Raw genomic sequence first — 26,719 nt, 5'->3', positions numbered from 1 at the left:
CTTTATTCCAGCAGCAAAGTCTGCTTCTTCCTCGGTCGTGGGAGATGAGGCCCTCACACCCTTTCCGAACACCTGTCCTGACCCAGAGAGTAGCACCTGCGGGTCGCCCGGGCCTCCCCCTTGGCCCCACTCCGCCACCGGGATCTGAGGTCGGGCCGCTTCCTCCAGGCAGGAGGCTGCTTCTCTTTGTCTCGGCAGAAGGATCTCAGAATCCAGACACGCCTACTCTCGACCCTGTGATGGTGGGTTCTGAAAGTTCTTCCCTTTCGCTGGGCCTTCAGGTCACTGTTCTCCACCATTTTAAAAACAGAGATGGTGCTTACGCTGAGTGCCAGTGGTTGAAATTCTGGAGAAGTTTAGAGTAATCTACCAGTGACATGAATGCTTCCTTGGGCAGAGGTTCAGACGGAATGACGCATTTGCAGGTCACAAAAGGCGGAGGTCCTTCAAGTCCCGACGCGGCCCCTGTTCGCTGTCTTGCTCTGGACGGGCCACCTAGTTCTTTGCAGCACTTTGCTCCTCTGCGACTTGGGGTCACTCCCGTGGCAAGGGGGTGAACTGTGGCAGCTGCCAGCCCTACCAAGGCCCACGTGCGGCCACAATGCCGGGCTCTTTCTCATAAATGGTCTGGATGCTCAAAAAGTTACTCGAGTGTTGGTTATGATAAGTTGTATAACCATGGGGGAAGCCTGCTAATCTCTCTGAACTTAATTTCTGTATCTGTGAACCTGGAATAATACCAACAAACTCAAAGTGTGGAGTACAGGACTTAAATGAACCCACAGATGTGAAGGCACCAGGAAAGGCTACAAAGCAGCTTACAAACATTGCATATTACTGTTGTTATTTATTTATTTATTTACTTATTTTTATTTCTGGCTGCATTGGGTCTTCGTTGCTACGCACAGGCTTTCTCTAATTGTGGCGAGCAGGGGCTACTCTTGGGTGTGGCGAGCGGGCTTCTCATTACGGTGGCTTCTCTTGTTGCAGAGCATGGACTCTAGGCATGTGGGCTCAGTAGTTGTGGCTCATGGGCTCTAGAGCGCAGGCTCAGTAGTTGCGGCGCACGGGCTTAGTTGCTCCGTGGCATGTGGGATCTTCCCGGGCCAGGGCTCGAACCTGTGTCCCCTGCGTTGGCAGGCGGATTCTTAACCGCTGCGCCGCCAGGGAAGTCCCTATTGTTGTTGACGATAAATGTTTAAAGCCTCTGCCGTCTTCCTAGAGGGACCCATCTTCCCACCTGGGAGGCGGCGCAGTTGAGGACGGCCAGCAGAATACCTGGTGTCCTCTATCCAACCGACTTTACGCGTCCTTTGCTTAGATCACACGATCAATTTTACAAGGGCTCGGGGCCAAACTCAGCACTGCTGATGAGCTCACGTTTCTGGAGGTACAGCTTCCCTTCCGTGGAAACAGGCACCAGCGTTTTCATGGCTTTTGTTTTTCAGACCAAACATGCTTTGGGATCTTTAATGTGAAGAATCCTAATGGTTGTGGAAAAGCTCAGGTAGCCACTGTGCTACCATTCATTCTGCAGGACTGGTTTGCACCAGTGATGTCAGCACGAGAAACGCTGAACCGTCTCCACAAACATGGGTGGAAAGAGGACACTTCGGAGCAGGAGGGAGGCCGGGCAGCCTCGGGAAGAAGGCTGGAAAGGAGGCCAGGGCCTCCCCCCCGGGAGAGCCGTCCATGTCCAGGCCTCGCTGAGAGGAGCCGCTTCCTTGTACCCCGACAGACGGTCTGCTGCCGCCGTCTGCACAGCCTTCAGGAGGGATCTCGGGGCCTGTGTCCTTGGAAAGCCTGGCCTTCGTCCTGGCCCCAAAGTCCCTCTGCACCGCTGTGGGGACACGCTGGCTCGGGGTCTCGCTACACAGAGAGCGTGCGTCCTTCTTCTCTCTGTCTCTCGGTAAGAACATTTAACGGGAGATCTACCCCCTTAACGAACTGCGAGGTGCACGACCCCTTGGGTTGACCTGAGCCTTGCACGAGGGTGTCTGGCCCTTCCCGTCCCTGCAGCCTCCCTTCTGCGGCGCCTGGAGCTCAGAGCTGTCTCCCTGGAGCAGCATTCACATCCCGTCCCCACACGACAAGCTCCACAGCCGCGCCGGCCCACCTTCCGTCTTCTGTCCCCTCGGGCACCGCTCGCCTTGTTCCTCCACCTGAAACGTCCCCGGACTGTTGCCACTGTCGCAACGTGAACGATCCCCCGTCCTCCTGCAAGGGCACCGTGACTCCTCAGAGCCGTGTTGGGACTGCGCGGGTGAATCCAGAATTATTCTGTGCTCGTCCCTGGGATCAAGTGTTTCCTCCTTGGCCCCTGGGCCTTCCTGCACCTGTAAAAGCAGTGCTGGACATTTGCCAGTTTCGTCTGTTCCGCTCCTTTCTGGCGGGACCACAGCTCCGCTCTCTGCTCTGACTCTGGTCGTGAGCCCCGTGCCGGCGGCGCACTTGGAGCTGGACGGTGACTGGGGAGTTGAGACAGAGAAGTTTAGGACTCACGGGTCCTGGAGGACGAACCGGGGCCGCCCGGGGAGGTCAAGGCAGGTGCAGAGACAGAGAGAAGCAGGACCTGGGCATGTCCTTTATTGGGGTCCAGGGTGGACCGCTCTGGGGTCCCAGAATAAGGTGGGGTCGGTCAGTTCAAACAATAGACTGGGGTTTTGTTCAGGTCCTTGGGGTCTCATCTCAGGGTGCACGCAGGGGACGTGGGAGAGGTAGGGGGTCAGGGCAGGAGCTCCTGGGGTTTCGATCCCTGCGGCTCTCATCAAGGCCCTGTGCACACGAGGGGCCAGTGTCCCCCCCGGCCCCCGGTCCCCAGCCGCACAGGACGGCCCCGAGGCAGCGACACACGCAGCCGTTCAGCTCAGCTCTCCACCATCTCCCAGGTGATAAACAAAAGGACCTTCCTGTCCCTGACCAAGCAGAAGGAGCCGCGAAGAAATCACTGTTTAAAACGGCCAACAAGCACAGAAGTGTCCTTTCCTGTTTCTCGTAAAGACGGTGACTCTGCTGCTGCCGGAGTTTTGCACACGTTTTCAGAAACACAAAAGTGGTCATGATGCTTGGGAACGAAAAGCCCACAAGAATTCTTTTTGTGACTTAACGTGCTGCCGGCTGGGAGCACACTCTGCCCCCGTGTGCTTCTGGATTCAGGGGACGTGAGTACTGTGAAAGCTGCTGCTTCCGTCTGGGGTGGAAGTGAAACCGGGGCACGGTACTGCAGTGGGCGTGAATTCACACCGGCTTCGGAAGAGGAGCTGACCGGGGACTTGGCGGCAGCTCGGGGACTTAGAGGCACGTGAGCTCTTACGATCTGGCCACGGGAATTTCCTCTGTTTTCATCACCATTCCTGAACATCCTTTCTATTCGTAATATCCTCCCTGGCACGGGCAACAGAGCACAGCAAGTACTTCCGAGGTGAGGAGAGGTCACTCCTGCATCTGAACTTGACCGGACTTGAGAAGGAGTGTTCCCCACGGGTCAGGAAGGACTGGGTTCCTTGCTCAGACTTGTCTCATTTGCATCATGTTTATGGCTAATCCGGGGAGTTACGTGGGGCGTTACAGCGCTAGTAAACTAGCCTGGAGACGTTCGCAGTGTGTGACATGTGTCTGGGCTCAGAACACTTCTTAGGGCTTGTGGTCACCGTCAGAGTCCTTCATGGAGACCATCCACTGTCTCTTGTGTTGAGAAAAGACATCTTAAAAAACTATGGTAAAATATACATACCATAAAATTTACCATATTACCATTTTTATGCTCACACTTCAAAGTGCGTTCACGTTATTGTGCGGCCATCACCACTATCAGCACCAGAGCTTTTCATCTTCCCAAACTGAAACTCTGTCCCCATTAAACTATTATGCCCCCCCCAGCTCCCGCCAGCCCCTGGCAGCCACCTTTCTACTTCTGTCTCTGTGAGTCTGACTGCTTTAAGGACCTCATAGAAGTGGAATCACGCCGTATCTGTCCTTTTGTGAATGGCTTATGTCACTCAGCATAATGTCCTCAAGGTTCATCCATGGTGTAGTCTGTGTCAGAATCTCCTTTTTTTTAGGCTGAATAATATTTCATTGAATATATGAACCACATTTTTTTATCTGTTCATCTGTTGATGGACGCCTGTAATGCTTCCAGTCTTTGGCATATGTGAGCAATGCTGCTGTGAACGTGGGCAAACAAATACCTGTTTACACTGAGATCTTTTCCTTTTGGAAAAGTCGAGGCAAATGGGAAAAATTCATGCTTTCTTGAGTTCTTGTGACTCACAATGGCCCTAAACCGACTCTTCAAGTTTTGTAAAGTAGGTATCACAGTTAGAAAAGAGCCTGAAAACTCTGAGTGGAATATATTAGGTGATTTTCTCCCCAGACAGCGTAAGGGAATTAAGACCAAATAATACTGAATACTTAAAGAGTTGCTGTGTTAATATTAGATGACGGTTTAAAAATATTTTAAATACGAGACTTCCCTGCCCCACAGATGAGTGATGAATAAGAAATAATCTCAACGTGGCATTCATGGCCCTGGATGGTAAGATTTCAAAATACAAGCAATGGAATAGTTAGAGAAGCCCGAGGAAAAACCTAAATCAGAACCTTGTAAATATAACCACGAGATCATAGAAGTTTGCTAATACTGCTCATATCCTGTTTATGAGAGGAAATGGTGCATGTTTACATGTGAATTTTGTTTTTCATTTTTTTACGGTTACCCTAAAGAACAACGGCCATGTACCTACAAATTGGAAATACAAACCCCAGAGCAAGGAAGCAACGTGGTTTCCATGAGGGTAGATGCGGCCGGTTCTTAAGGAGACCGCCTCCACCTGGCGCCCTGCAGTCGCCAGGGAAGCGGGGGGTGTAGTGGGGGGGTGCCGCGCCCCGCAGTTCCCTTGAGGCAAGCGGAAGCATCGCTTAGGGGTCCCGTCCCCACTGGGCTGCCCAGAAACCCGCCGGCCAGTTGTAACGGTGGCAGAAATCGGTCTTGATAAGTCATGCAGCTTCTCAGAGAAATGGAAGATCACCAGACTGAACAGCAGCCTCCTTTCCTGGCAAAAGGCTGCCATCTTTCATGGTTCAGTTTGTGTTCCTTTAGGCCCCAAAGAAACGATTTCCGGCCCCGACCTCTTCCTGCGGGACTTGGTGTGCAGGTCACACCCAGCTAGTCGACGTTCTGTGCTGTGAAGTGACCGCCTGGGACACATCTGTCCTGCACACCGTGACCTCTTCTGGAATCATTTTTGCGTTCGCCAGGGGCCCGCCGGTGCTCTGCACGCGAGGACCTCAGCGAGTGTGTCTAGAGTGGATAATGGAGTGGCAAACACACTCGGATGTTTGTGTAAGACCCTTCACCCAGTTGTCATAATATCCTTACTAGTAAGAAGCAAATGTGCAAACCAGACCCAGCTAAGTACATTTATCCTGAAAACTCCAAGCCTGCTGGTAAAGGGACTGCGGCAAAGCTCGAAGGAAGTGTCTGGAAGCGTTCCACAGTCAACCTTTTTATCGGCTGAAGTAACTGAAGGCTCAGTAAACTGACAGGTGATGTACAGTTGGAAGGCATTGCTAATAAACTGAATACAGGGCCCAGGAAGGTCTAATGGACCGGAGGGACGCGCCAGGACCAGCAGGATGAAATCCACCCAGGAGAAGGCCAAGTCCTGGATTTAGGCTGGAAAATCCATGTGACACATGTGCTACAGGGGAAAGTAGAGGTGTGGGCAGGAGTGGGCAGGAGTGGGGGAGGAAGGGGGGAGGAAGGGGGGAGGAAGGGGGGTCCTCTTTGTGAAAAGCTGGAAACGGTGTCATTGCTCACTAACGAGGCCATGGTTACACGACTAAGGCTAGGCATTCCGCAGAACATTGCACGTCTGTTAAAAAGAACAAGTCAGAGCTACACACAGACCCGCAGCGAGATCCAAGGCGCATTACCAAACGAGACGCTACCACAGAGAAAATGGCGTAAGAATTGCAGGCCAACCAACAGTGTGGTTGTGTGTGTGTGTGCGTGTCTGCCTGTGAGCACCTGCAACGCGGGACTCCTGGGGGGCGCTGCACCGAGACGTTGGTACCCACACTCTGAGCAGGGCTGGAGAGGAGACTTTCACCTTGACTTTATCTATTTCTGTATTTAATCCCAAAGCAAATGTATTTATATAGTAATTCTACAATTACACACATCACATCGGGGGCCTTTTTGATTGACAATGAGGAAAGGTGATGAGACTGTTAAAAAGCAAACTCGAGATCAGACCCCTTTAGCGATAAGGCCACGTCCCAGGTGGTCGCCGGGCCCGCCTCCCTGCGGAGAAGACAGGGGGGTCCAGAGGTGCCCCTCCTGCTGGACACTGGCCGGGGCCGGGCTCCACGGCGGAGGCGAGAGTGCGTCTGGTCCTGTTTCTTCTCTGCCTGGACCCAGTGGGTCCGGACCCAGGAGCAGCTCAATAGTGAGTGGACGAATGAATGGCGAACGAGGACCCGTGTCGCTGGAAAATGAAGTTAGGGCTGAACTTGGACGTGTTCTCGTCTATGGAAGGTTCTTGAGTGGCAGACAGACTCCTCCTGGACCAGCAGAGGGCAGAGAAGACAGGGAAGCAGGTGTCCTGCGGCAGATGTCACGCCAGCCCAGAGGCCCCTTCTCGGGCCCCTCACCGCCCCGGCCTCTGTCTCTCACCTGCGGCTCTTCCCTCACCCGACCTGCAGGTGCCCTGGTGGCCGCACTGCCGGGCCCCGGCCCTCCTACTCCCGTGGATTTCATTGTTCTCCCCTGCACTCGGTAAATACTGGCTGAGTAAATAAATACTTAGCGGGGGGCAGGAGCGGAACCGGTGTCTCCGGAGGCGGGATCCCTCAGCCCTGCCGGCGCTGGGGAAGGGCCGCCAGCTTCAGGAATTAAGCCCTGGGGGTTCCGGAATCCCGCCCACATCCCCTGCGCCCCTGCCCTGAGCTGCTCCCACCATCCCGAGGCCTCGGCTACAACTCTGGAGCGTTTCTGGGCGGCTTCGATGACGTCCTGTGTGTAAAGTACTTGGTAATGTGGGCGGAAGGTGTGTGGCGACCCTAAGGGGATGAATCAGAGCTTGCTTTCTTACGCGTGATCTTTCTCCAGTTACAAACGGGGCTGCCCTTTTGTCCCATCCCCCCTCTGCCTTTCCTCCCCCTCCTCAGGGGTGTCTCAGTCCCCCGGCCCAGCCCAACTGGACTTATTTCAGGCTTTGAGGAAACGGGCATTTCCCCAGGCTTCCCGTGTGTCGAGCTTTGCGAGGGTCCTTCCTGTCTAGAGCCCCATCCATCCACTGTGCAGCTTGGGATCCGTCCAGTGGAAAAGCTCAATGGTATTCCGCTTTGTGCTTTCCTGCGCGGAGAGGTTTACGTAAATTACCTTATTTTTGTTTTTGAAGTTCTGAATTTTATTTATTTTTTATACAGCAGGTTCTTATTAGTTATCTATTTTATACATATTCGTGTATATATGTCAATCTCAATCTCCCAATTCATCCCACCACCACTTTCCCCCCTTGGTGTCCATGTGTTTGTTCTCTCCATCTGTGCCTCTCTTTCTACCCTGCAAACCGGTTCATCTGTACCATTTTTCTAGTTTCCACATGTATGCGTTAATATGCGGTAGTTGTTTTTCTCTTTCTGACTTACTTCGCAGTTGGATTGCCATTAACCTCGGGGAGTATTCGGCAGGCCCTTTAAGATGAGGAAACAGGTCTGGAGAAGCAGATGAGCCCCTGTGTACCCACGGTGACCCCTCGGCGCGCTGCCTGCGCCCCGGCCCACCCCCACGGTCAGTGACCCCGTGAGGGGCAGCTCAGCCTCGGCCACCCCGAGAACCCCACCTCTGTCCTCCTGATTCAACCCGGATCCACCTGCCGAGAGCCTCACACGTACGGAAGAGGTGAGACCAGGATTGCTAGTGTCCTCGAACAAGGAAGAATTAGCAGCTGGGCTGTTCCCACTGCCTCTTAAGGTCCCAGAGGTCATGCTGGCACCTGGCCAGCGCCGAGGCCCTCCCGAGGCTGGCCTGTGAGGCCACAGGCTTGTTGTGGCCAACCTGACACGGAGAACTTTGGTGGAATCGTTAAAAATAAAACAGGGACTTCCCTGGCGGTCCAGTGGTCAGGACTCGCGCTTCCACTGCAGGCACCTGGGTTCTATCCCTGGTCGGGGAACTAAGGTCCCGCAAGCCGCACGGCGCGACCCAAAGCAAAACAAGACAAAACGGAGCTTTTTCTTACCTACTACGAATTGTAAGTGGATGGTCTGAGATGTAGACTCAGGACGATCATTTCCAGGGTTCAAGCTCTAATTTTCAGGCATGTGGCCAAGCCTGTCTGTAAGTTCTTACAAGTGGTCAGTAGTCATCTGTGATTATTTCAATCTAGTCTTTTAATACCCGAGAGTAACAATCTTCATAGCTTGTAAGTGAGCACATCTATTTAAAAAGTCACGTGCTCCCGTGACGGGCTGTGTGTAGGGCACCCTGGAAGGTGGTCGGGGACCATTTCTCATCCTTTCTCTATCACCTGGAGGAAAGTTGACTGCTTTTTGTCCTTTTAAATCCATCTAAGGACTTCCCTGGCGGCCCAGTGGTTAGGACTCCGTGCTCTCACTGCCGAGGGCACGGGTTCGATCCCTAGTTGGGGAAGTGAGATCCCACCAGCTGCGCGGTGCAGCCAAAAAAAAAAAAAAAATCATCTAAAAGGCGCATGGCTCCTCATAAGAGCACTCGTAATTACTGATGTGTACAGTGCTTTCAGGCCCCTGGATGAAGGCTCAGACCACGGGCCTGTTGCTGGCTGTCCCGGGAGGGTGCCGGGGCCAGCAAGCCACACACAGGGATGGGAAAGGGCTCCCGGAACAGAAAACAGTTTATGAGACCAGTTGTGGTTATATACAAACGTGCATTTGTATGAAATCCTGTAGAAAACCCCATAGAAAAGACACCTGACAGAATTTTTCTCATGCCTCAGCCAACCTTGACCGTGAATAACATTTTAAAGTGTTTAAATAATTCTTCTAGGAGCCAGACTGGTCATGTGACCGCAACTCAGCATCCTCCAAGCAGCGAAGGCAATCCATACCCCACACTGTGCGTGTTCCTCAGAAACCCTTTAGCGGTGAGCGTGGGGCGGGGTAGGAATCATCCTTTCTCCCTTCCCTGTCAGTCTTTCTGGTGATAGGTTTTTCTGTAACTGGCGTGGAAGAGTCCCAGAATCGCGGACAGACACCGTGGTAACTTACCCATTTAGTGTTTGAAATATAAAATATTAACATACTTTTACAAAACTGGATATAGGTGAAATTAAAAGCTGCTATTCGATTAAAAATTGTAATAGATTTTAAATAACTATTATGTGAATTAATTATATTTTAATATTTAAATGACTTGAGATATGACAAAATTATTTTAGTTACAAGTATGTAATTAAAGCTAGTATTTATTATTACAAAATGTTTTTATAATGCTATTCTTGGCAACAGGAAAATCTTTACTCTCATCGAAGTATGTTGAGTACCATTTTTTGGAAACCATGTCAAGCATCATGATAATATTAGGATTCAATTTGTCTTATAGAACTGCTAAATAGTTATCTAAACCCTAGTTTGTATTTTTAAAAAGTGTCTATTAATTCTGTTTTCACTTAAAAAACCTGGATGCTGAAAAGGGAAGCAAACAAACCTTTGAAGTAGATGAAACTCATTTTTAATTGTCAGAATTTAGGGTCTAGTCTCTCCCTCTGTTCTTTAGAAACAGTAACTACCCCCCCGCAATTTTTCCATTTTGTTCTGCACCATTAAATTGTACCGTGGCAATAAAATACTCCCAAGCAATCTCTTTCAGCCAGTATTCTTCCCGTGGACCATGGGAGTGGAAAAGGCAACGTCGTAGGGGAGCTGAGGGTGTCTTGAGGCAACCCACCATCGGTAGTAGCTGGTGGTACATGCAATCTGTATTTCTCATACAAAATCACATCTAAGTTTTTGAAATGAGGCCGTTTGCTATTAAAAGGCATCACTAAGGACTTCTAGCTTGTTTCACTTGAGAGAAGCTGAAATGCTTCCAGGTAGCACACGCCACAATTCATGCAACGGACAGCCTCTTGGTGGCACTGCAAACCATTCATACCTGAAAGGCCGTATTTAAATTCACTGAGAGCATCTAATGATACACCGTTTACATATCATAATCTGAGCCTTCGAAATTAGAGGAACGTATAATGAATGGTTCCTTGTAGATCAAAAGAACATATCTTATTTAAAATTTTCACTTAAAAAAGTATAACAGAGTTTGAAGCATTAGGTAACCTCGTCCATTGTTAAAGACTAAAGCGTCAAAGCAAATAAAAAACCCAGTATTCTCATGTTTACCTTTAATTCAAGGGAAATGGCACAGGTAGCCCTAAGGGGATCAACCAGACCTTCTCAGCATCGTCTTCAGGCCCTGGCGTTTCTCTCCTTTCCTCAAAGAAAGGAAGACAAACGCCATATCCTTTGTCTGAAATAGGGAAGTACTGTTGGCACTGTCACCCCCGCTGGCTCGGGCCTCACCGGACCGATTTCGGAGAGCAGCAGAGGCTCGGACACTCGCAGGAGTGCAGCCTCTGGGGGCATCTGGGGTCGCACGTGAGATCTACAGGGGGTCAAAGGTGGCCTTGAAGACGAGACGCTGGACCTGGGTGGCGCAGGTGGCCGTGCCCCACAGCTGAGCACGGATTGCCCCATCCTCCCACGCTCTCTTGTAGCTAAAGCTGGCTACTGTGTTACACTGGTTTTTTGGACTTTCCGGAACAATATCTAATCATCAAGTAACACAATTCGGTGACATTAAGCAGGATGCAAATTCCAGACACGGCGATCATGAAAACCGTGAAGACGGTCTTCTCCGTTGGCCTGGACACGAAGCAGTCCACCGTGTTAGGGCAGGGCCACGCGTTGCATTTCACCAGGCGCTGCATGGCGAAGCCGTCGTACATGACGTAGAAGACGTACATGAAGGCGGCCTCGAAGATGACCCGGAAGAAGATGCTGCCCGTGTAGGTCCACCACAGCGACCCTTCGATTCGGACCTTCTGGCTTTTGATCTCTTCGATGTCCTTATATTCACTCTTTATCTCTCCCTTCATGAATTTCCTTTTCTTCTCGTGTCTGTAGTGGGCCACGTGCATGGCCACCAGCAGGGCCGGCGTGGACACGAAGATGAGCTGCAGCGCCCAGAGCCGGATGTGGGACACGGGGAAGTAGTGGTCGTAGCACACGTTCTTGCACCCGGGCTGCAGCGTGTTGCACACGAAGTCGGCCTGCTCATCGCCCCACACCTCCTTCGCGGCCACCACCAGGATCATGACGCGGAAGATGAAGATGACGGTGAGCCAGATCTTCCCGATGCTGGTGGAGTGTTTGTTCACGCCCCCCAAGATCGTCTGCAACGTGCCCCAGTCCATCTTCTCGTCCGGTCAGTTTGCGCTGGAAAAGACAAAGTGACACAACATGGAGGGGACCGGGCAGGACCGGCTCGTGGGGGGCTTGCTGGGTCCGGGCAAGTGAGCGCCCAGAGATCCCTTCCCGAACAAATGCCGGCTCTCACACTACCTCACCCAAGAGGAAAACAAACCAACCTCTTCTGCCGTAGGGCTAGCCGCGTAGTGCGCAGAACACCTGGAACGCGTTCTCTAGTAAAGAGGGGTATATCCAGCTGAGTAGTGCACCCAGTCCATAGCACACGATCAACACGTGGGGTGGGGCACCCCGGCAAACGTGCGCGCCGATGCAGGGCCCTGCTGGAGGCGCTGACTGAACCCCTGCGCGGGTCCCCCCAACCCTCCAACGGCATGCAGCCCTCCCAAGTGCTTGTTCTGGACGGTACCCTGGCCTCGTGCCAGCCAGGGACGACCTCGAGGCCTTCAAGGCCGAGAGGCCAAGTCTCACGGCAGCACCTCCTTCCTTCACTTATCTCAATTCATTTTCATGGATGTGGGATGCAGCAGTGAAATGATTGTCCCCAATGGTAAAATCCACGTTTAATGTTTCTCAAAGGGCTTCACTTCCTGTCTCTATATGAAAAGGGGCAGGTTAGAAATGGTCCTTCCATGGAGAAAAGCCCCTGTGTGCGTGGGTTTTTGTGACCGTTCTGTGTATAGATTGGGGTCCTTGCTGTCCTGTTGGGACTGACTGATCGGTTAGTACTCAGGTTTGGAAAGTGTTGCGACGGTGCATTTTTATCATGGACTATGGTGTTTAGAAGTGTTTCTAAAGGGGTGCATTGTAAAAAAAAAAAATGACAACGTTTAACTCGGTGATTTCCCAGGACTGGCCCTACCGGGCACCCTCACGGTACTGCAGGTCAGTACCGACACTGCTGGGTGATGTGCTGCCTACTGAAGGGGCCTGGGAAGCCTGTGCACTCACCTTCCACCAGCCAGTGGCCTCTTCATCCCAGGGTATGAACAGTCTTCACATACTTAAGAGTCACACCTGTCTGTCTCAATCAAGCCTCTTTTAAACAAGACCCCACCCTCCACAATCTGATGAGTAATGTGTCCACTCCTTCCAAACTGGTTCTCAGTCCTCCAGCTTCTCTTACTTAAAAGCTTAGTGCTCTCCTTATTCTAAGCAAGTCGGGTCCTGTCTCCCGATGGGCTTCCTGAGCAGGTTGGGGAGAGTCTGATCACCCTGCTGCCTCTGGGGCGCTGCTGGGGGCACCGAGGTCTGGCTGAAACCATCCAAGGCCACCTCGTTCAGAGGCCACAGCAGAGACATGAGAAGGGTCAGGGCAGGAGAGCTACGAGCGTTGAGACATCCTCGTGAAATGCTCAGCCAGCTCAGCTCGAAAGAGAGAAACATCCCTGGGAAAAGGTCTGCTCTGGGCTCAGCCCTGACCCTTAAATACAGACGGTCCGGGAGGGCTTAGGTTCTGCACCTGGTCCGTCCTGCCCTAGCAGTGTACTCAAAGCTCTTGTGAAATCAGACCCTCCAGTTCTTCGCTGGCCCTTACTAAGTGGAAACAGGACACTCACAGAAACAGACCGTCTGGCGTGTATCAGTACATCTGGCTAAAAATCTGGAATGAGGCCAGCGCCCAGTGCAGGACCCACACCCCTCAAACCAGTCCAGTCAGCAGCGGCTGCGAAGAAGACAGTTCCAAGTAAACCCTATACTCTTGTTGTTGTTTAAAGCGCCTGGTTGTGCTGCAGCTACCTGTTCTAAAGATCCTTTAGAAAGAGGAGCAAATTAAAGTTGGATCCCGATGGGCTAGGGAGAGGCGGACCGACCCAGCGGGATGAAACTGCTCTCCACAGTGAGCAGCGGGGTGCTGGTCCCCGCCCTTCCTGGCCGGCCCACACCTGCGGGGGTGGGGTCGGGGGCGGAGGAGCTGTTTTGTCCTGTCGGGAGGCTGCTGGGTGAAGTACTAGCTTCCAGAAGGGGCAAAAGGGATCCCTTACTCCTTAGCTTCGCAGTCCTTACTTCTGCTGATGGTGGCCCTTTGGCCCACAGGCCCCCCGCCCGTCCCCCCGTGTCTATAATTGTGACTGGCCGCACACTACTCCCGACCCCGACTCAAAGGGCAAATGGGGACACGGCTGTCGCCACACATCTCGAGAGAGTCCCGGGGGACGGCCGCAGGGGCCAGCTCTCAGGAAGCTGGAGGACGGGTTAGGCTTCTTCCCTGTCCGGTAGGGGACGTTCAGGGCCGACGCAGCCGGCCCTAAAGCACGGCTTCCCGGTTTGGGACCAGCGCCCCGAAAGCCGCCCCCCACCCCGCCTGCCCCCCGACTGCACCGCCCCCTGGAAACGCCGCTCTCGAATTTGCAGGAGAAAAACAGGCAACCACAGCGCGGACTCGATCCGGCTGTGCGGGGCGGCAAAGCGGCGCCAGGAGGCAAAGGTCAGTATCCTCCAGGTTAAGCTTCCGCATAACCCACGGGATGGACTTTCCTCTCTGAGCGAACCCTTCGGCCAGGTCGAGGCTCCTGGTGGACAGGCTCCTGGTGGACAGGCTCCTGGTGGCGGCAGGCGAAGCGCGCCGGTGTCTGTGCCAGGCTTTCCCCGGAGGAACCAGGCCGGCTGCCAGGCGGCTCGGCGGCCGCGCACCTGTCCGGCCCTCCTTCCCCGCGCGGCCCCGGCTCCGGGCCAGTCCGCGCGCTGCGCACCGCGGGGTCGGCCGGGTCCAACCCCAGACTCGGCCCGAGGAGCTGCCGGCCAGGGGCTCGCGATCGCCACCCTCCCTGCACCCCAGCGCCGCTGTTGCCACTGCCCGGGACCCGGCGGCGCGGGGCCTCGGTGCGCGCCGGATCCAGCCCGGGGTACCCGGGTCCCTCCCCGAGGGTCCCACAGCCCCAGGCCTCCTGGGGTCTCTCCCCGCCGGGTCCGCAGCCCCCAGCCGTCCCGAGGAGCCGAGAGTGGGAGCCGGCCTTACCGACTGGAGCGGGGCGCACGGGCGGGGCGGACTCCCCGGGGTCTCGCGGAGCGCTCGGCGGGGCCGGAGCGGCGGCGGCGGCGAGGGGGCGCGGGGGGGCGGCGGAGGCCGCTATCTGCTCGGAGTCGGGAGAGCTCGGCGCGCCGGGCGCTCGGGCCTTGGACACCTGTGCGCTCGTCGGCGCCTTTTAACCGCGCTCGGCACCCCGCCTCTTCCCCGGAGCTGCTGAGAAAGTCCGGGAGGGGGCGGCTCCTCGGCGTCCGGCCGCCCCCAGCGCCGCGGGCGGGGCGCACCGGCCCCGGGTCCTCAGCGCTTCTCCGTGTCCCCGAGTCCCCCGAGCACCCCGGATCCCCGCGCCCCCAGCCCCCCGGCCGCCCGGGTCCGAGCGGGGCGAAGCTGAGCCTTGGCTCCCTGCGATTTTGGGGAGAGGGTGAGGTTAAAGGATCGTTGTCGTTGCTGTTATTGTTATTTCTACGTGGACCGGTTCAAGAGCACGGTCGTAGTCAAAGCTCCGGTTTAATTTTTATTTTTAATTTTTTTTTATTTGAAGAGTAAGTTCAGGCCGGAGGTCCGGTTCCCCGCGAGGCTCCCCCCGGGCAGCGCGGTTGCCCTGGGCCGGTTCCCTCCTGGGAATGTGGGTTCACGGTGGGCGGGGGGGGGGGGGGCACCGCCGAGCTTGCACCGCCGGGCTTGGCCAAGGGCCTGCTTCTTTCTCGCCCAAACCTCGCAGGCAAACTTAACGAATGTCTCCTTGAGTTCCTGTTTGATTCGATCACTTTCCACTACGTGCCAAGGGCCGGGGTTGGACGTGGTGAGGACACAAGGCCAGCGCCAGGGACCCTGCACGCGGGCCCAGCCCTGCGCCCCATCAGAGGGTGCCCCCGGACCCTGCCCACGTCCTCCTACTCCCACGGCTGAGAAATAGCAAGAAGGTTACTCAGTTCGGGGTGGGGAGCCCCCCTGAATGAAGTCTACCGACCCCTTCCCCTGCACACACGTCTCGGAGGGGCGCGCTGGTGGGATTTCTGGAGAGGCTCCCTGGGAAGCTCGGTTCCTCTCCCGGAAGCTTGAGCTCGGATTACAAGGTTTCATTGTTCACATGTGGCTGGGTATTTTGACATTCACAAAGCAAGTGGATGGAGAATTAAAATCGCGAGAGTGGGCCGCGTCTGGGGAACTGTGTCCCGCACGGGGGGCAGGAAACTCACCCCAGGATTCCTGCAAAGGGGCCAGCCCTGAGGTGCAGGCGTGCTCGCTCCCACGCTTGGCTTCACTTAGGTCGGTTTTAAGTTGAGCAGAGATGATTCACCCTGACAGGGCAGATGTGGCCTTAGAAATGGGTTTCCCGTGATTGTGAACATTAGCGTAAAGGTACTGACTTTTCCTTTTAAAGGTTGCACCTCATCGCCACGGGCCAGTTTAGGCCATTCTTGCTGGGCGAACCTGAGTTTGTCCCCCTGTCACTACCCCACCTTCCAGCCCCAGGTCTTAGTCCGGGAAGGAGTGTCTGTTCATGAACAGACAAAGCCCTACAAGGCCCATCTGAGAGATGTGCTGAATCGGCTGGTTGGAAATTACAAGGCAAAGGTGGGTGGCCTGGAGGAACCTTCCTGGCCTGAGCCTCCTGGGAGCTGGGGGGCAGGGAACGCCCTTCAGGTTGTCAGGGCATCGCTCTGTGGGGCTCTGGGGTTGGAGTGAAGGAAGTGTCTGGAACCTTTGCAGGAAGCCAGCTGGTAAAGGCGGTTTGGACATTGAAAGCTGACTCGCTTTCCCCCGCTGAAGGATTTCCCCTTGCCTTTTCGTATCTATATCATGATCGCAGGTTGCTGTTCAACTTCCTGTTCCTGTGTTCCCTGACTTATCCTCCTGATTTGCATAATGACAGTGTATTGCTGTCTGATTGAATATCCTAGCCACTCTGTATTTGAGGATTTATGGTTAGAACCCCTACAGCTCTTAAATCTTAACTACAACGCAGCACCTGATTGTCTTCTGTTTGGTGTGACTTCTGTTGTTTTCTGTGCACTGGTGTCTTCTTCCCAACCAGACTCGGATTCGGATGGGGCAAGAAATCTCGTGGAGGTATTTCGTGTCCTCCAGAGCAGAGGAGGGGAGGGAGGGTAAGATGGAAAAAGGGTCTCACGTCTGGACATTTGAAGTTATCGTCACACGAGCTTAGATGTATACGCACTTAGCAGATCACACCACAGCTTAATGTTTTAAAAATCCTGTAATTATTCTGTGAATAGCACGATCATATTGCGGCATTATTTTTGGTTAAAGGCATTACTTTGTTATATGTAAACATTGAAAATAAGCCTCAGGGACTTCCCTAGTGGCTCAGTGGTTAAGAACCCACCTGCCAATGCTGGGGACACGGGTTTGATCCCTGGTCCAGGAAGATCCCACATGCCACAGAGCAACAAAGCCCGTGTGCCACAACTACTGAGCCTGTGTGCCACAAGTACTGAAGCCCACATGCCTAAAGCCCGTGCTCTGCAATGAAGAGTAGCCCTCCCTTGCCATAAGTAGAGAAAGCCCACGCACAGCAACGAAGACCCAACGCCCCCCAAAATAAATAAATTAATTAATTTTTTAAAAAAGAAAGAAAATAAGCCTTCATTTTCAGGTCTTCATCCTGAAAGGGTCATCCTGACCCGTCCTGCCCTCCGCTTCAGCCTCCCCAGCCCGATGCGCCCGCCTCTCCAGCCTCATCAACTAGGCAGCAAGCAACATAGAGCACAGTTTTGGACTCGGTTTTATGGAAGAACTCTGGTGTCTCCTGGGTAGGTCTTGAGTGAAGCTGATACAGACGACTGGCCCTTTTCAGGGAAGGTCAGGGTATCATTGAATAAATATTGATGGCTAAACTGGTGGGTATGTGTTACAGCTGCACCTGTCACCTCACAGTGTCAGAGATATGTGTGTTTTTTACACACATATAAAAAACTAAGGTTTTTTACATATGTACTTAGTAGCAAAAAGACAAAAACCTTAGTAAAACAAAAACAAAAACCTTAGTAAAAACTAAGGTTTTTACATATGTACTTAGTAGCAAAAAGACAAATCCCAGGCATTCAAAATTTAGCTGATCTTTTATACCGGTATTTAAAGTGGTGCAGGGACATCGCTGGTGGTGCTGTGGTTAAGAATCCGCCTGCCAATGCAGGGGACACAGGTTCGAGCCCTGGTCCGGGAAGATCCCACATGCCACGGAGCAACTAAGCCCGTGTGCCACAACTACTGAGCCTGTGCTCTAGAGCCTGCGAGCCACAACTACTGAAGCCCGTGTGCCACAACTACTGAAGCCCACGCGCCTAGAGCCTGTGCTCGGAAACGAGAGAAGCCACCGCAATGAGAAGCCCGCGCACTGCAACGAAGAGTAGCCCCCGCTCTCTGCAACTAGAGAAAGCCCGCGTGCAGCAATGAAGACCCAATGCAGCAATAAATAAATAAATTTATTTTAAAAAGTCGTTGGCTTACAAATAAGCCAAAAAAAAGCTGCTATTGTGCAAGAAATCAGTGTGAGACAAATCCTATTTCTTAATATATTTTAATGAATGATTGCCTGCCAGCTGCCTGATGGGGCAGCCCCTTGAGTTCCCCCTGGGAAGGATGGTCTGAATGTACATGAAGAATGTCTCAGTTAAATTTCTGACTCACAAATCATACGTGATAGCAGAAGGTGATAGCAGAAATGTCTCAAGGCAAGAAGGGACTGATGAGAGAGAGGAATCCCCGTGCTAACACCTGGCAGTTCGGGGATCATTGGATGTCTCTGAGCCACGAGCTATTGGTCTGCAGCCACTTTCTCGACTTTGCTGTTGAAATATTAATCATATTAATAATTGGCAAAAAAGGGAAAATTCAGCCCTCCTCAAATGAGCAGATATTAAGAGCCCCTGGAAGTCTCTGCATAATTTGTTAATAATGACTTACATACGATAATATCATTTGAAAGCAGGAGTGGCCTTTCACGTTTTTGTATATAATTATCACAGGAGAAGGGCATTTCACAAGATTTCTCTCTGTACCTTTGACCCACACCCTCACTTATGTATCCTGAAAATTGTTAATGTCAAATAATTTAGGGGAAAGGATCAGTTGTTACGTTCCAAGTATGTTAAACTTTCAGATTTCACTAGTTTAATTGTTCTTCTCTTCAGTTTCAAATTAAAGTCATAAAAATTCCCACTTTTGAATTTGAAAATGTTATAAGCCTTTCCACTTTCCTCACTCTATTCTTATGTTCGTACATGAAAAATTTGAGTTCTCAGATGTGTCAGCTGCAAGGCCATGGTAAAATAAGTCAATTTCCTTGGCTTTACTGGACGAGCAGATGCTCTTAGTGGCAAATACATCCGTATAGCTCTTGTATGATTATTTAAGCAGACTGTGGAGAGATTACAAAGATGCTTCCAAATGTATTTCTATCAAAAGCATGTGTTGGTCAGAAATGAATTCAAAGCTATAACTCCCCAGGCAAACTGGTGGGGAAAATTGACTTCTATTGAATATAAAAATTAAATTCTGTACGCTTTGGTGAGTTGTCAAAAAGGAAATTCTGCACAACTCATAAAGGAACAAAAGAGATTTCTACATGTTAGTGTGTCAGAACAATATTGTGTCATATACCATCTTGAAGAGCTTTGGGAATAAGTTAGGGTCTAGTAAACACTCATAATATGGGTGGCTTTAGTAAAAAAAAAAAAAAAAATTACAGGCATAGGTTTGACCAAGGGCTGCAGAGTAATGATTCCTTTGTTGGATTGTGTCTGCTAGACCACAGCGGCTTTTTGTGAAATGCTAGTGTGGACGGTCCCAGGTCTGTCGCTGTCTGGAAACCACTGATTCCAGGGTCAGTTTTGCACCGACAAGCCCGGTCAGGTGGCTGTTCTCTGGCTTGGAAATTCTCTTTGGGAATTGGACATGGTGTCTTTGATCTTAGAATTCAGAGCTTGGTTTGTGTGTTAGCCATTCATCTAGACTTCTCCTTAAACTGTTTCAGAGCCCTTTCTACGTTGGGGGAAGAAGCACATACTGTATTGATGTATAGATTTCTCTGGTTTCACCTCATCCTTGAAAAATCTTTGTGCTGGGAAAAGGTGCTTGCAATACCCAGAGTTCCCAGTAGATGGCACTGGGAAGACTCGTCAGGGAAACGGGGACGATCGCTGAAGGAAGATGGATACTCTTGTCCTTTGGTGTTGCTTGTCGCGACCTCGTTAATAGGCTGGGAAATAACTGTCTTTCCTTTTTTTTCACAATTAAATGAAATAGAATAGAATAGGAAATATCAGAACACACTGCTCGTAATAAGAGTTAAGTCGTGTTTTAGGAAATGTGTGTTTCGTGTGTGTTTTCATACTCACACGTGTGCTAGTCCCAGTGTAAGATGTACTGGTTGCTGTAGACTTCTGTCACAAAACGTTGGAACGTCATTTCCAGGGCGAAAGCATATCACTGTGGCCTCAGGAGAAGTGGTGTCACAGCAGGAAAGACACCCAGGCCCTGAGCGCCGCCCCTCCTCTGCCGTGCCCCCTGCGAGCTCGCTGCCCCAAGAACCCCAGCAGCTCCCAGCCGCTTATGACCCTGGAAGATGCCTTCCTCCATCGGACTTGTTTCCCCGGGGCTCCTCTCTGGTCTGAGGATGTGGGCTCGTGGGATGGGGGAGAAGCAACAGCGCTATCTGACTGGGTCTTTTACTAACAATAAAATTATTTATCTAAAAAAGGACACATACTTGATGCCCTGATGTCTAGTAAGCTCAGGGTCACGGGTCGGCTATTTTAATGGGTTACGTATTTAATGTCAAAAGTGGGTGTCGGACTATTGTGCTTTGGGAAAGAAGAGACAATAGACAGATAGCCTATTGTTGTTTCTTTACTGCCTTTGAAATAAACCCTTGAGGGTGGAGCTTGGGCTCCTCTCTTTGGTGGTCGGGGGCTCCGTACGTGGAGTGGATGGTTGGGGGAAGCGGTGTGGGTCAGCCTGGAGGGTCTCATCCTCAACGGAGGCAGCAGCATCTCAGCCACCGTCTGGTGGGAAGTAGCCATCTTCCCTTACAGACTGTGTGACATTCTGCACTAGGTTGTTAGGATGCTATGTTTTCGGACAGCATAGCCTGCCTACAATTTACCAAAGGACAAAACAGACTTGCAGAAGTCACGTGTTTGGACCACGAATGTAGACTGTGTAACTGACACACAACACACACACATAAACGAAGGGGTCTCTGGGTATCCTCCAAGGCAGAGGTCCCTGTGTTAAACATTTACACACGACTGGGTGCTCTGAAGTGTGCCGCACGTTGTAGGTTTTCTTTATCACACAACTCTGTGAGAGCATTTTTAATCCAGTCCAGCACCTGCCTTGGATTCCCTTTGCATAAAGGATGGAGTAAATGTTGGGGGAAGGAACAGCTGGAGCCAGAAATCGACCCACCTCCACCCTTGGAGGGAAGATGTGGTCCCAACATCGATGGTGGTGAAAACAACATCCCGGGCTCTGGACCTGCAAGAGGTACGGTCCCCTGACGGAGCAAACCGTGCCGCTGGGCTGTCACCTCGTGATGGGCTTGGCCCCTGACCAGGTCTTTCTGGGGGAAGATAAGGAGAACCCTTTGAAAAGGAGGAGAAAGCAGATAGCTGCACGAGAACAAAGCAGAAGAGCTGGCAGGAAAGGGGCGAGGACGCAGACAGCGCATCGGGGTAAAGACGGGCAGCAGGTCCCGAAGAGTGTGTATCAGCGCCTTTAATTGTGGTTTGTCTGAGGAGATGAGGGCCTGGCCCCCCGCAGGGTGTTTGCTGAGTGGCCAGCAGGACGTCCTCCCCAGGGCGGGAGCTGGGGGGGGGGGGGGGGGACGACAGGCTGCTGGAAGGGCAGACTCTTGCTTTTGGTCCACGGGGGCTGCAAAGAGGAGAAGCAGGCCGTAGTGTTTGTGCAGGTTTTTAGCGTCCTGCCGCCGTGCACAGCACTTCCAGAGGGCAGCTATTGTCAAGGCTCCTGACTGAAATGTGAGTGTTTCTGGAATCCAGCGTGAGGCTCCCCGTGGAGGGGGTGTTGGAATGCAGACCCCCCCCCACTCCACCGAGCTGGCTGAATTAGACTGGAGTGGAGCTGGGAGGGTGTGCTGAACCTGACTGCTCCATGGGAAAGTGGGACCAGGCTGGCTGCATAAAAACCAGCGCAAGAGTTTCTTAAACATGCAGATTCCTGGGCTGTGGGGCCAGGCAGTCTGACCCAGTGGCTTTGGGAACCCATGGCCTGTGATATGTGTTAGTTTGTCCTCACGATTTTGTGGCTGGATTCAGCACTGTCTTGACAGACGTGCCTCAGGGGAAACTTGGGATCCCGACCCCGCAACGCGCACTCCACCCGAGGGCTGTCCGCCTCCTGTTTGCGTTAGAACTGCCGTGTCCAGGGTGGAGGCACAATGGGATCAAATCCCGAATCCCAGTGTCTGGTGAGAAGGGGAGAGGCTCTGGCGTGTTGCCAGGAGGATCTCTTTGCTGTGAGTGCTGAACCCAGATGTCCGTTCCTCACGACTGTTAGGCAGAATCTAGGCCATTCCCGGGTCCTTTCAAGGCTGAAGTTCAACCAGAAGCAATTGATTCCCTTCTCAACTTAGGCCTTCCTTTATCTGAACATTGATTATTTGGATACTGAGGACCAGAAGACAGATCAGAAGACACTGCCTCAGGTTTTATTAATATGTGTTTTTAAAAAATTAATTAATTAACTTATTTTCGGCTGTGTTGGGTCTTTGTTGCTGCGCACAGGCTTTCTCTAGCTGTGGCGAGTGGGGGCTACTGTTTTTTGCGGTGTGCGGGTTTCTCATTGCGGTGGCTTCTCTTGTTGCGGAGCACAGGCTCTAGGCATGCGGGCTTCAGTAGTTGTGGTGCACGGGCTCAGTAGTTGTGGCTCGCGGGCTCTAGAGCACAGGCTCAGTAGTCATGGCGAACGGATTTATTTGCTCCGCGGCATGTGGGATCTTCCCGGACCAGGGCTCGAACCCGTGTGTCCCCTTCATTGGCAGGCGGATTCTTAACCACTGTGCCACTGGGGAAGTCCCTATTACTATGTTTTGGATAGAAACCAATCTCTTAGCTAATAAGCGGTGAATAAGGGTAACACGGATACAAAGAAATGATTACTTACTTAGAGCTTAGTGCTAACTACAATTTACAATACCACATTAGTCCTGACTCCGTAAATTTAAAAGTTATGTTAGCAAACAAGCTAGAAATAAATTATTTTAGTGTCTGTCTAATAAATCACACCCAGAAACGATTTAGGTTGACAAGAACCTTCATGTTCCTGAGGTTGATTAAGGATGGAGTCTCTGAGGTCTGCAGTATTAGTTTTAAAATGATTCTTGGCCGTGGTTTCACAGTTAATTTAGAGGAACTAAATCATGGTGAGTCCTTCCTGCTGCGCTCTGACATCTGAATGACTTCAAGGCATTCTGTCACTTCTCCAACTTTTCCCTCTGACAATGACCTGAAAAGGCCTTGGGCAGCCATGTCTGCTGTGGCATCAGCATTCACCTAAGTGTCCCTGGTGGCTGGGAGGTTGTTCCCTGGGCCTCGGGAAGCCACCCCAGGTCCCCACGGCAGGGCACAGGGCGAGCTTCCCACTGCCCTGCCCTGGAGCTGGAGAGAGAGGGCTGGTGATCAGGACCGCAGTGAATTCCACACACACACACACACCGGTGCTCGCTGTGTGAAGGGACACATTTGGGGGGCAGAGTGAGCAGGCTTGGCCCTGCTCTGTCCAGGAGCCCCCCCACCCCCAGCGGAGAAGCAAGGACCTTGGAGCACAAACACCACAGTGACCCTGGGGGAGGGTGTTTGGGAGTGAAGACTTTGAACTAGTCTAGGAGGACGGGCTGGAGGAGGGAGCTCGTGCGATGCCGGGGGGAGGGGGGCGGTCAGGGGGGTGGGGAGGATATATGTGAGGAAATCAGGGATGGGGACGGAGAGTGCAGAGACGCCAGTGAGAGAGACTGGGGAATAACGCTGACGCCACACCTGCTCGTGGTTTATAGCAGACATGAGGATGAAAGAACATGAGACACCACCATGAATACACAATCAGCAAAGTCTAGGCTGTGAGGAACTCTGGGAGACGAATGACCCAGATTCTAAGAAAAGAAAGTTGCAAGGAAATAAAAAGAGGTGGAGGGGAACCAGCAGCTTAAAGAGGCTTGAGAGAAACGTTAACCGATGGCAGCATATGGATTTCAGCGATTCCGAGCCAACTGCTCTTTGAAAAGAAGGGGATTTTCACTTCTGGGAACACAGCTGATGTCGTTTTTCCTATTCTCCTGGCCAAGTACAACTAAAACCCCTGGAAATTATATAAAAGCAAACAGCTCTGAAAGCTGGTGAGAAGGAAGCAGACCAGGCAGGGCCCTCGGGCAGACCCTTCAGTGCGGTTTCTGTCGGAAAGGTGAGGCGAGGCAGGGCAGACGGGCGTAGGGTTGGCTAGCGTGAAACATTTCAGCGACTGGTCTGGGGCCTGGCTCTGGGGTGATTAGGGCAGGTGGACAGTGGTCTGGCGTGTGACAGCCCTGTGAGAGCCTGAGAGAGGGGGTGTGGGTGTGGATTTTGGGTTGGTCGGTGGGCATATGAAAAGTGCACGTCACAGAAGAGTTGTTTGCTGTCTCTAGGAATTAGCCAGCCCTGGGAGGGGCCGTCTCCCCAGCGTTAGTAAGGCCACAGATACCAAGGCATCAGGATAAAGAGGCATGCTTCATACACGGGCCATTAAGAAACCTCAGCACATTTAAAATAGTTGAAATAATAGAGTGTGTTCTCTGATGGAACCAGTGGAATCAAAGTGGAGGTCAATAATTATTAATCAATAATAAGTGGAAAGAAAGAAAACGGAAACATCTCTGAACACTTGGAAACTAAAACACAGCTCTAAATAAACCATGGGTCAATACGTTGTATTGAATGAAAATAAAAAATCCAAGGGATCAAAATTTGCAAGACACACTACGGGAGTGCTGATAGGGTGTTACAGCACTGAATGCAAACACGAGTGAAGAAGAGAAGACGCAAGTCGATAGACCACGCTCCCACTTCAAGAATCTAGAAAGAGTAGTGAAAAATAAGCCCAAAGCAAGCAAAAGCAAGACAATAATAAAGAGAGGAAATCAGTTCAATTGAAAACAGAAAATGAATAGAGCAAATTGATGAAACAAAGAGCTGGTTCTTTGCAAAGATCAATAAAACTGATGAACTTCCAGCAAGACTGACAAAGGGAGAAAAAAAGAGAGAGAGAGAAGACACAAATGACCAGTATCAGGAATCAAACAGGGCACATCACTACAGACCCTGCAGGCATCAAAAGGATAATATGGAGTACTATAAACAATTCTATACTTACAAAGTTTGCAAGTTAGATGAAATGGATCACTCCCTCAAGAAACACAAGCTATCACAATTCACCAAATATGAAATAGATAATTTTAAGATCCTTGTAACTCTTAAGGATATTGAATTTGTTAAAGAGAAACTCAAGAAATGTCCAGACCCAGATAGTTTCACTGGGAAATTCCACCAAATGTTTAAAGAAGGATTACACCTGTTCTGCATGACCTATTCCAGAAGACAGAGGAGGCAAGACCATTCCCCAGTTCATTTTGTGGTGCTGGTATTACCCTGACACAAACCAGACAAAGACAATACAAAAAAAAAAAAAGAAAACTACAGACCAACATCCCCCATGAACGTAGATGTAAGAAGGCTTAATATTAACAAACGAAATTCAGTAATATATAAAGAGAATTACACACCATGGCCAAGTGAGGTTCATTTCAAGGATGCAAGGTTGTTTCTGTATGAAGATTAGTCAAGGTAATCCATCATATTAATGGGCTGAAGAAGAAAAATCACATGATCATATCATTTAATGCAATATTTTTTTTCCACAAAATTCAACACCTATTCATAATAAAAACCAGCAGAAAAATAGGAATAGAGGGGAACTTGCTCAACTTGATAAAGAGCATCTACAAAAACCCTACAGTTAACATTGTACTTAGTGGTGAAAGATTGAATCCTTTCCCCTTAAGATCAGGAACAAGAATTTCTGCTTTTATCATTCCTATTCAACATAGTGCTTGAAGTTCTAGCCAGTGCTACATGGCAAGAAAAAGAAATATAAGACACACAGATCATAAAGGAAGAGATAAAACTATCTCTATTTGCAGATGGTATGATTGTGCACAAAATCCCGCGGAAACTACAGAAATCTAGAACTTTTAAATGAATTCAGCAAGATCACAGGATATAAGCAAATAGGCCAACAAATATAACGGTTATTTCTATACACTGGCAATGAACATACGGACAATGAAATTAAAATACGATACTATTCACAATCACTCAAAGGAAACGAAATACTTAGAAGTAAATCTTTTTACTTTTTACATAAAATGAAACTTTTCGTATTCGTATGCTGAAAACTATGCAATGTTGATGAAAGAAATCAAAGACGGAGTAAATAAACAGATATGCTGTGTATATGGATAAAAGATTTGACATAATAAAGATGTCAATTCTCTGCAAATTGATATACAAGTTTAATGCCATTTTTATCGAACACACAGCAAGATTTTTTTGTAGACATAGACAAGATTATTCTAAAATTTATATGGAAAGGGAAAGAAACTAGAGTAGCTGAAAAAATTTGAAAAAGGAGAATAAAGAGGGAAGAATCACTCGAGCATTCAAGACATAAATGAAGCACAGGAATCAGGACTGTGGTGCTGGCGGAGGGAGAGAACAGAGGTCAGTGGAGCAGAGAACCCAGAGATAGCCCCACACAAACATGCCCAGTTGATTTTTTTTTAAATTTATTTTATATTTGGCTGCGTTGGGTTTTCGTTGCCGCGCGCAGGCTTTCTCTAGTTGCAGCGAGCGGGGGCTACTCTTCGTTGCGGTGCACGGGCTTCTCATTGCGTTGGCTTCTCTTGTTGCGGAGCACGGGCTCTAGGCGCACGGGCTTCAGTAGTCGTGGCTCGCGGGCTCTAGAGTGCAGGCTCAGTAGTTGTGGCGCACGGGTTTAGTTGCTACGTGGCATGTGGGATCTTCCCGGACCAGGGCTCGAACCCGTGTCCCCTGCACTGGCAGGCGGATTCTTAACCACTGCGCTGCCAGGGAAGCCCTCCAGTTGATTTTTAACAAAGTGCCAAAGGCATTCAATGGAGGAAAGCAAGCCTTTCATCACATGGTGCTGGGGCAGCTGGATGTCGACAGGCAACAAGTGAACCTCAAG

The 26,719-nt window shown here is 51.1% G+C and overlaps 1 protein-coding gene across 2 annotated transcripts; it reads right to left on the bottom strand.

The window, feature by feature from the left end:
* Positions 1–9,436: 9,436 nt before the first annotated feature.
* On the bottom strand, positions 9,437–15,797 carry GJB2 (gap junction protein beta 2). 2 transcript variants are annotated; one of them, XM_027116746.1, is made up of 2 exons: positions 15,637–15,797; positions 9,437–11,478 (listed from the first exon to the last, which is right to left on the bottom strand). In XM_027116746.1, the coding sequence occupies exon 2, from the start codon at positions 11,454–11,456 to the stop codon at positions 10,776–10,778; it is 681 nt and encodes a 226-aa protein (XP_026972547.1). In that variant the 5' UTR covers positions 11,457–11,478; positions 15,637–15,797; the 3' UTR covers positions 9,437–10,775. The 2 variants fall into 2 exon arrangements, with proteins under 2 accessions (XP_026972547.1, XP_026972546.1); XM_027116745.1 differs by lacking the exon at positions 15,637–15,797 and adding an exon at positions 14,429–14,543 and having other exon boundaries at positions 9,696–11,478.
* Between the last annotated feature and the right edge of the window lie 10,922 nt (positions 15,798–26,719).

The sequence above is a fragment of the Aethalodelphis obliquidens genome, unplaced genomic scaffold, assembly GCF_003676395.1.
Source record: "Aethalodelphis obliquidens isolate GAN/ISIS:26980383/991018 unplaced genomic scaffold, ASM367639v1 scaffold16, whole genome shotgun sequence".
In the NCBI taxonomy this organism is placed as follows: Eukaryota; Metazoa; Chordata; class Mammalia; order Artiodactyla; family Delphinidae; genus Aethalodelphis; species Aethalodelphis obliquidens.
The sequence above is the reverse complement of the archived record's forward strand: the minus strand, read 5'-3'. Positions and strand labels throughout refer to the sequence as shown.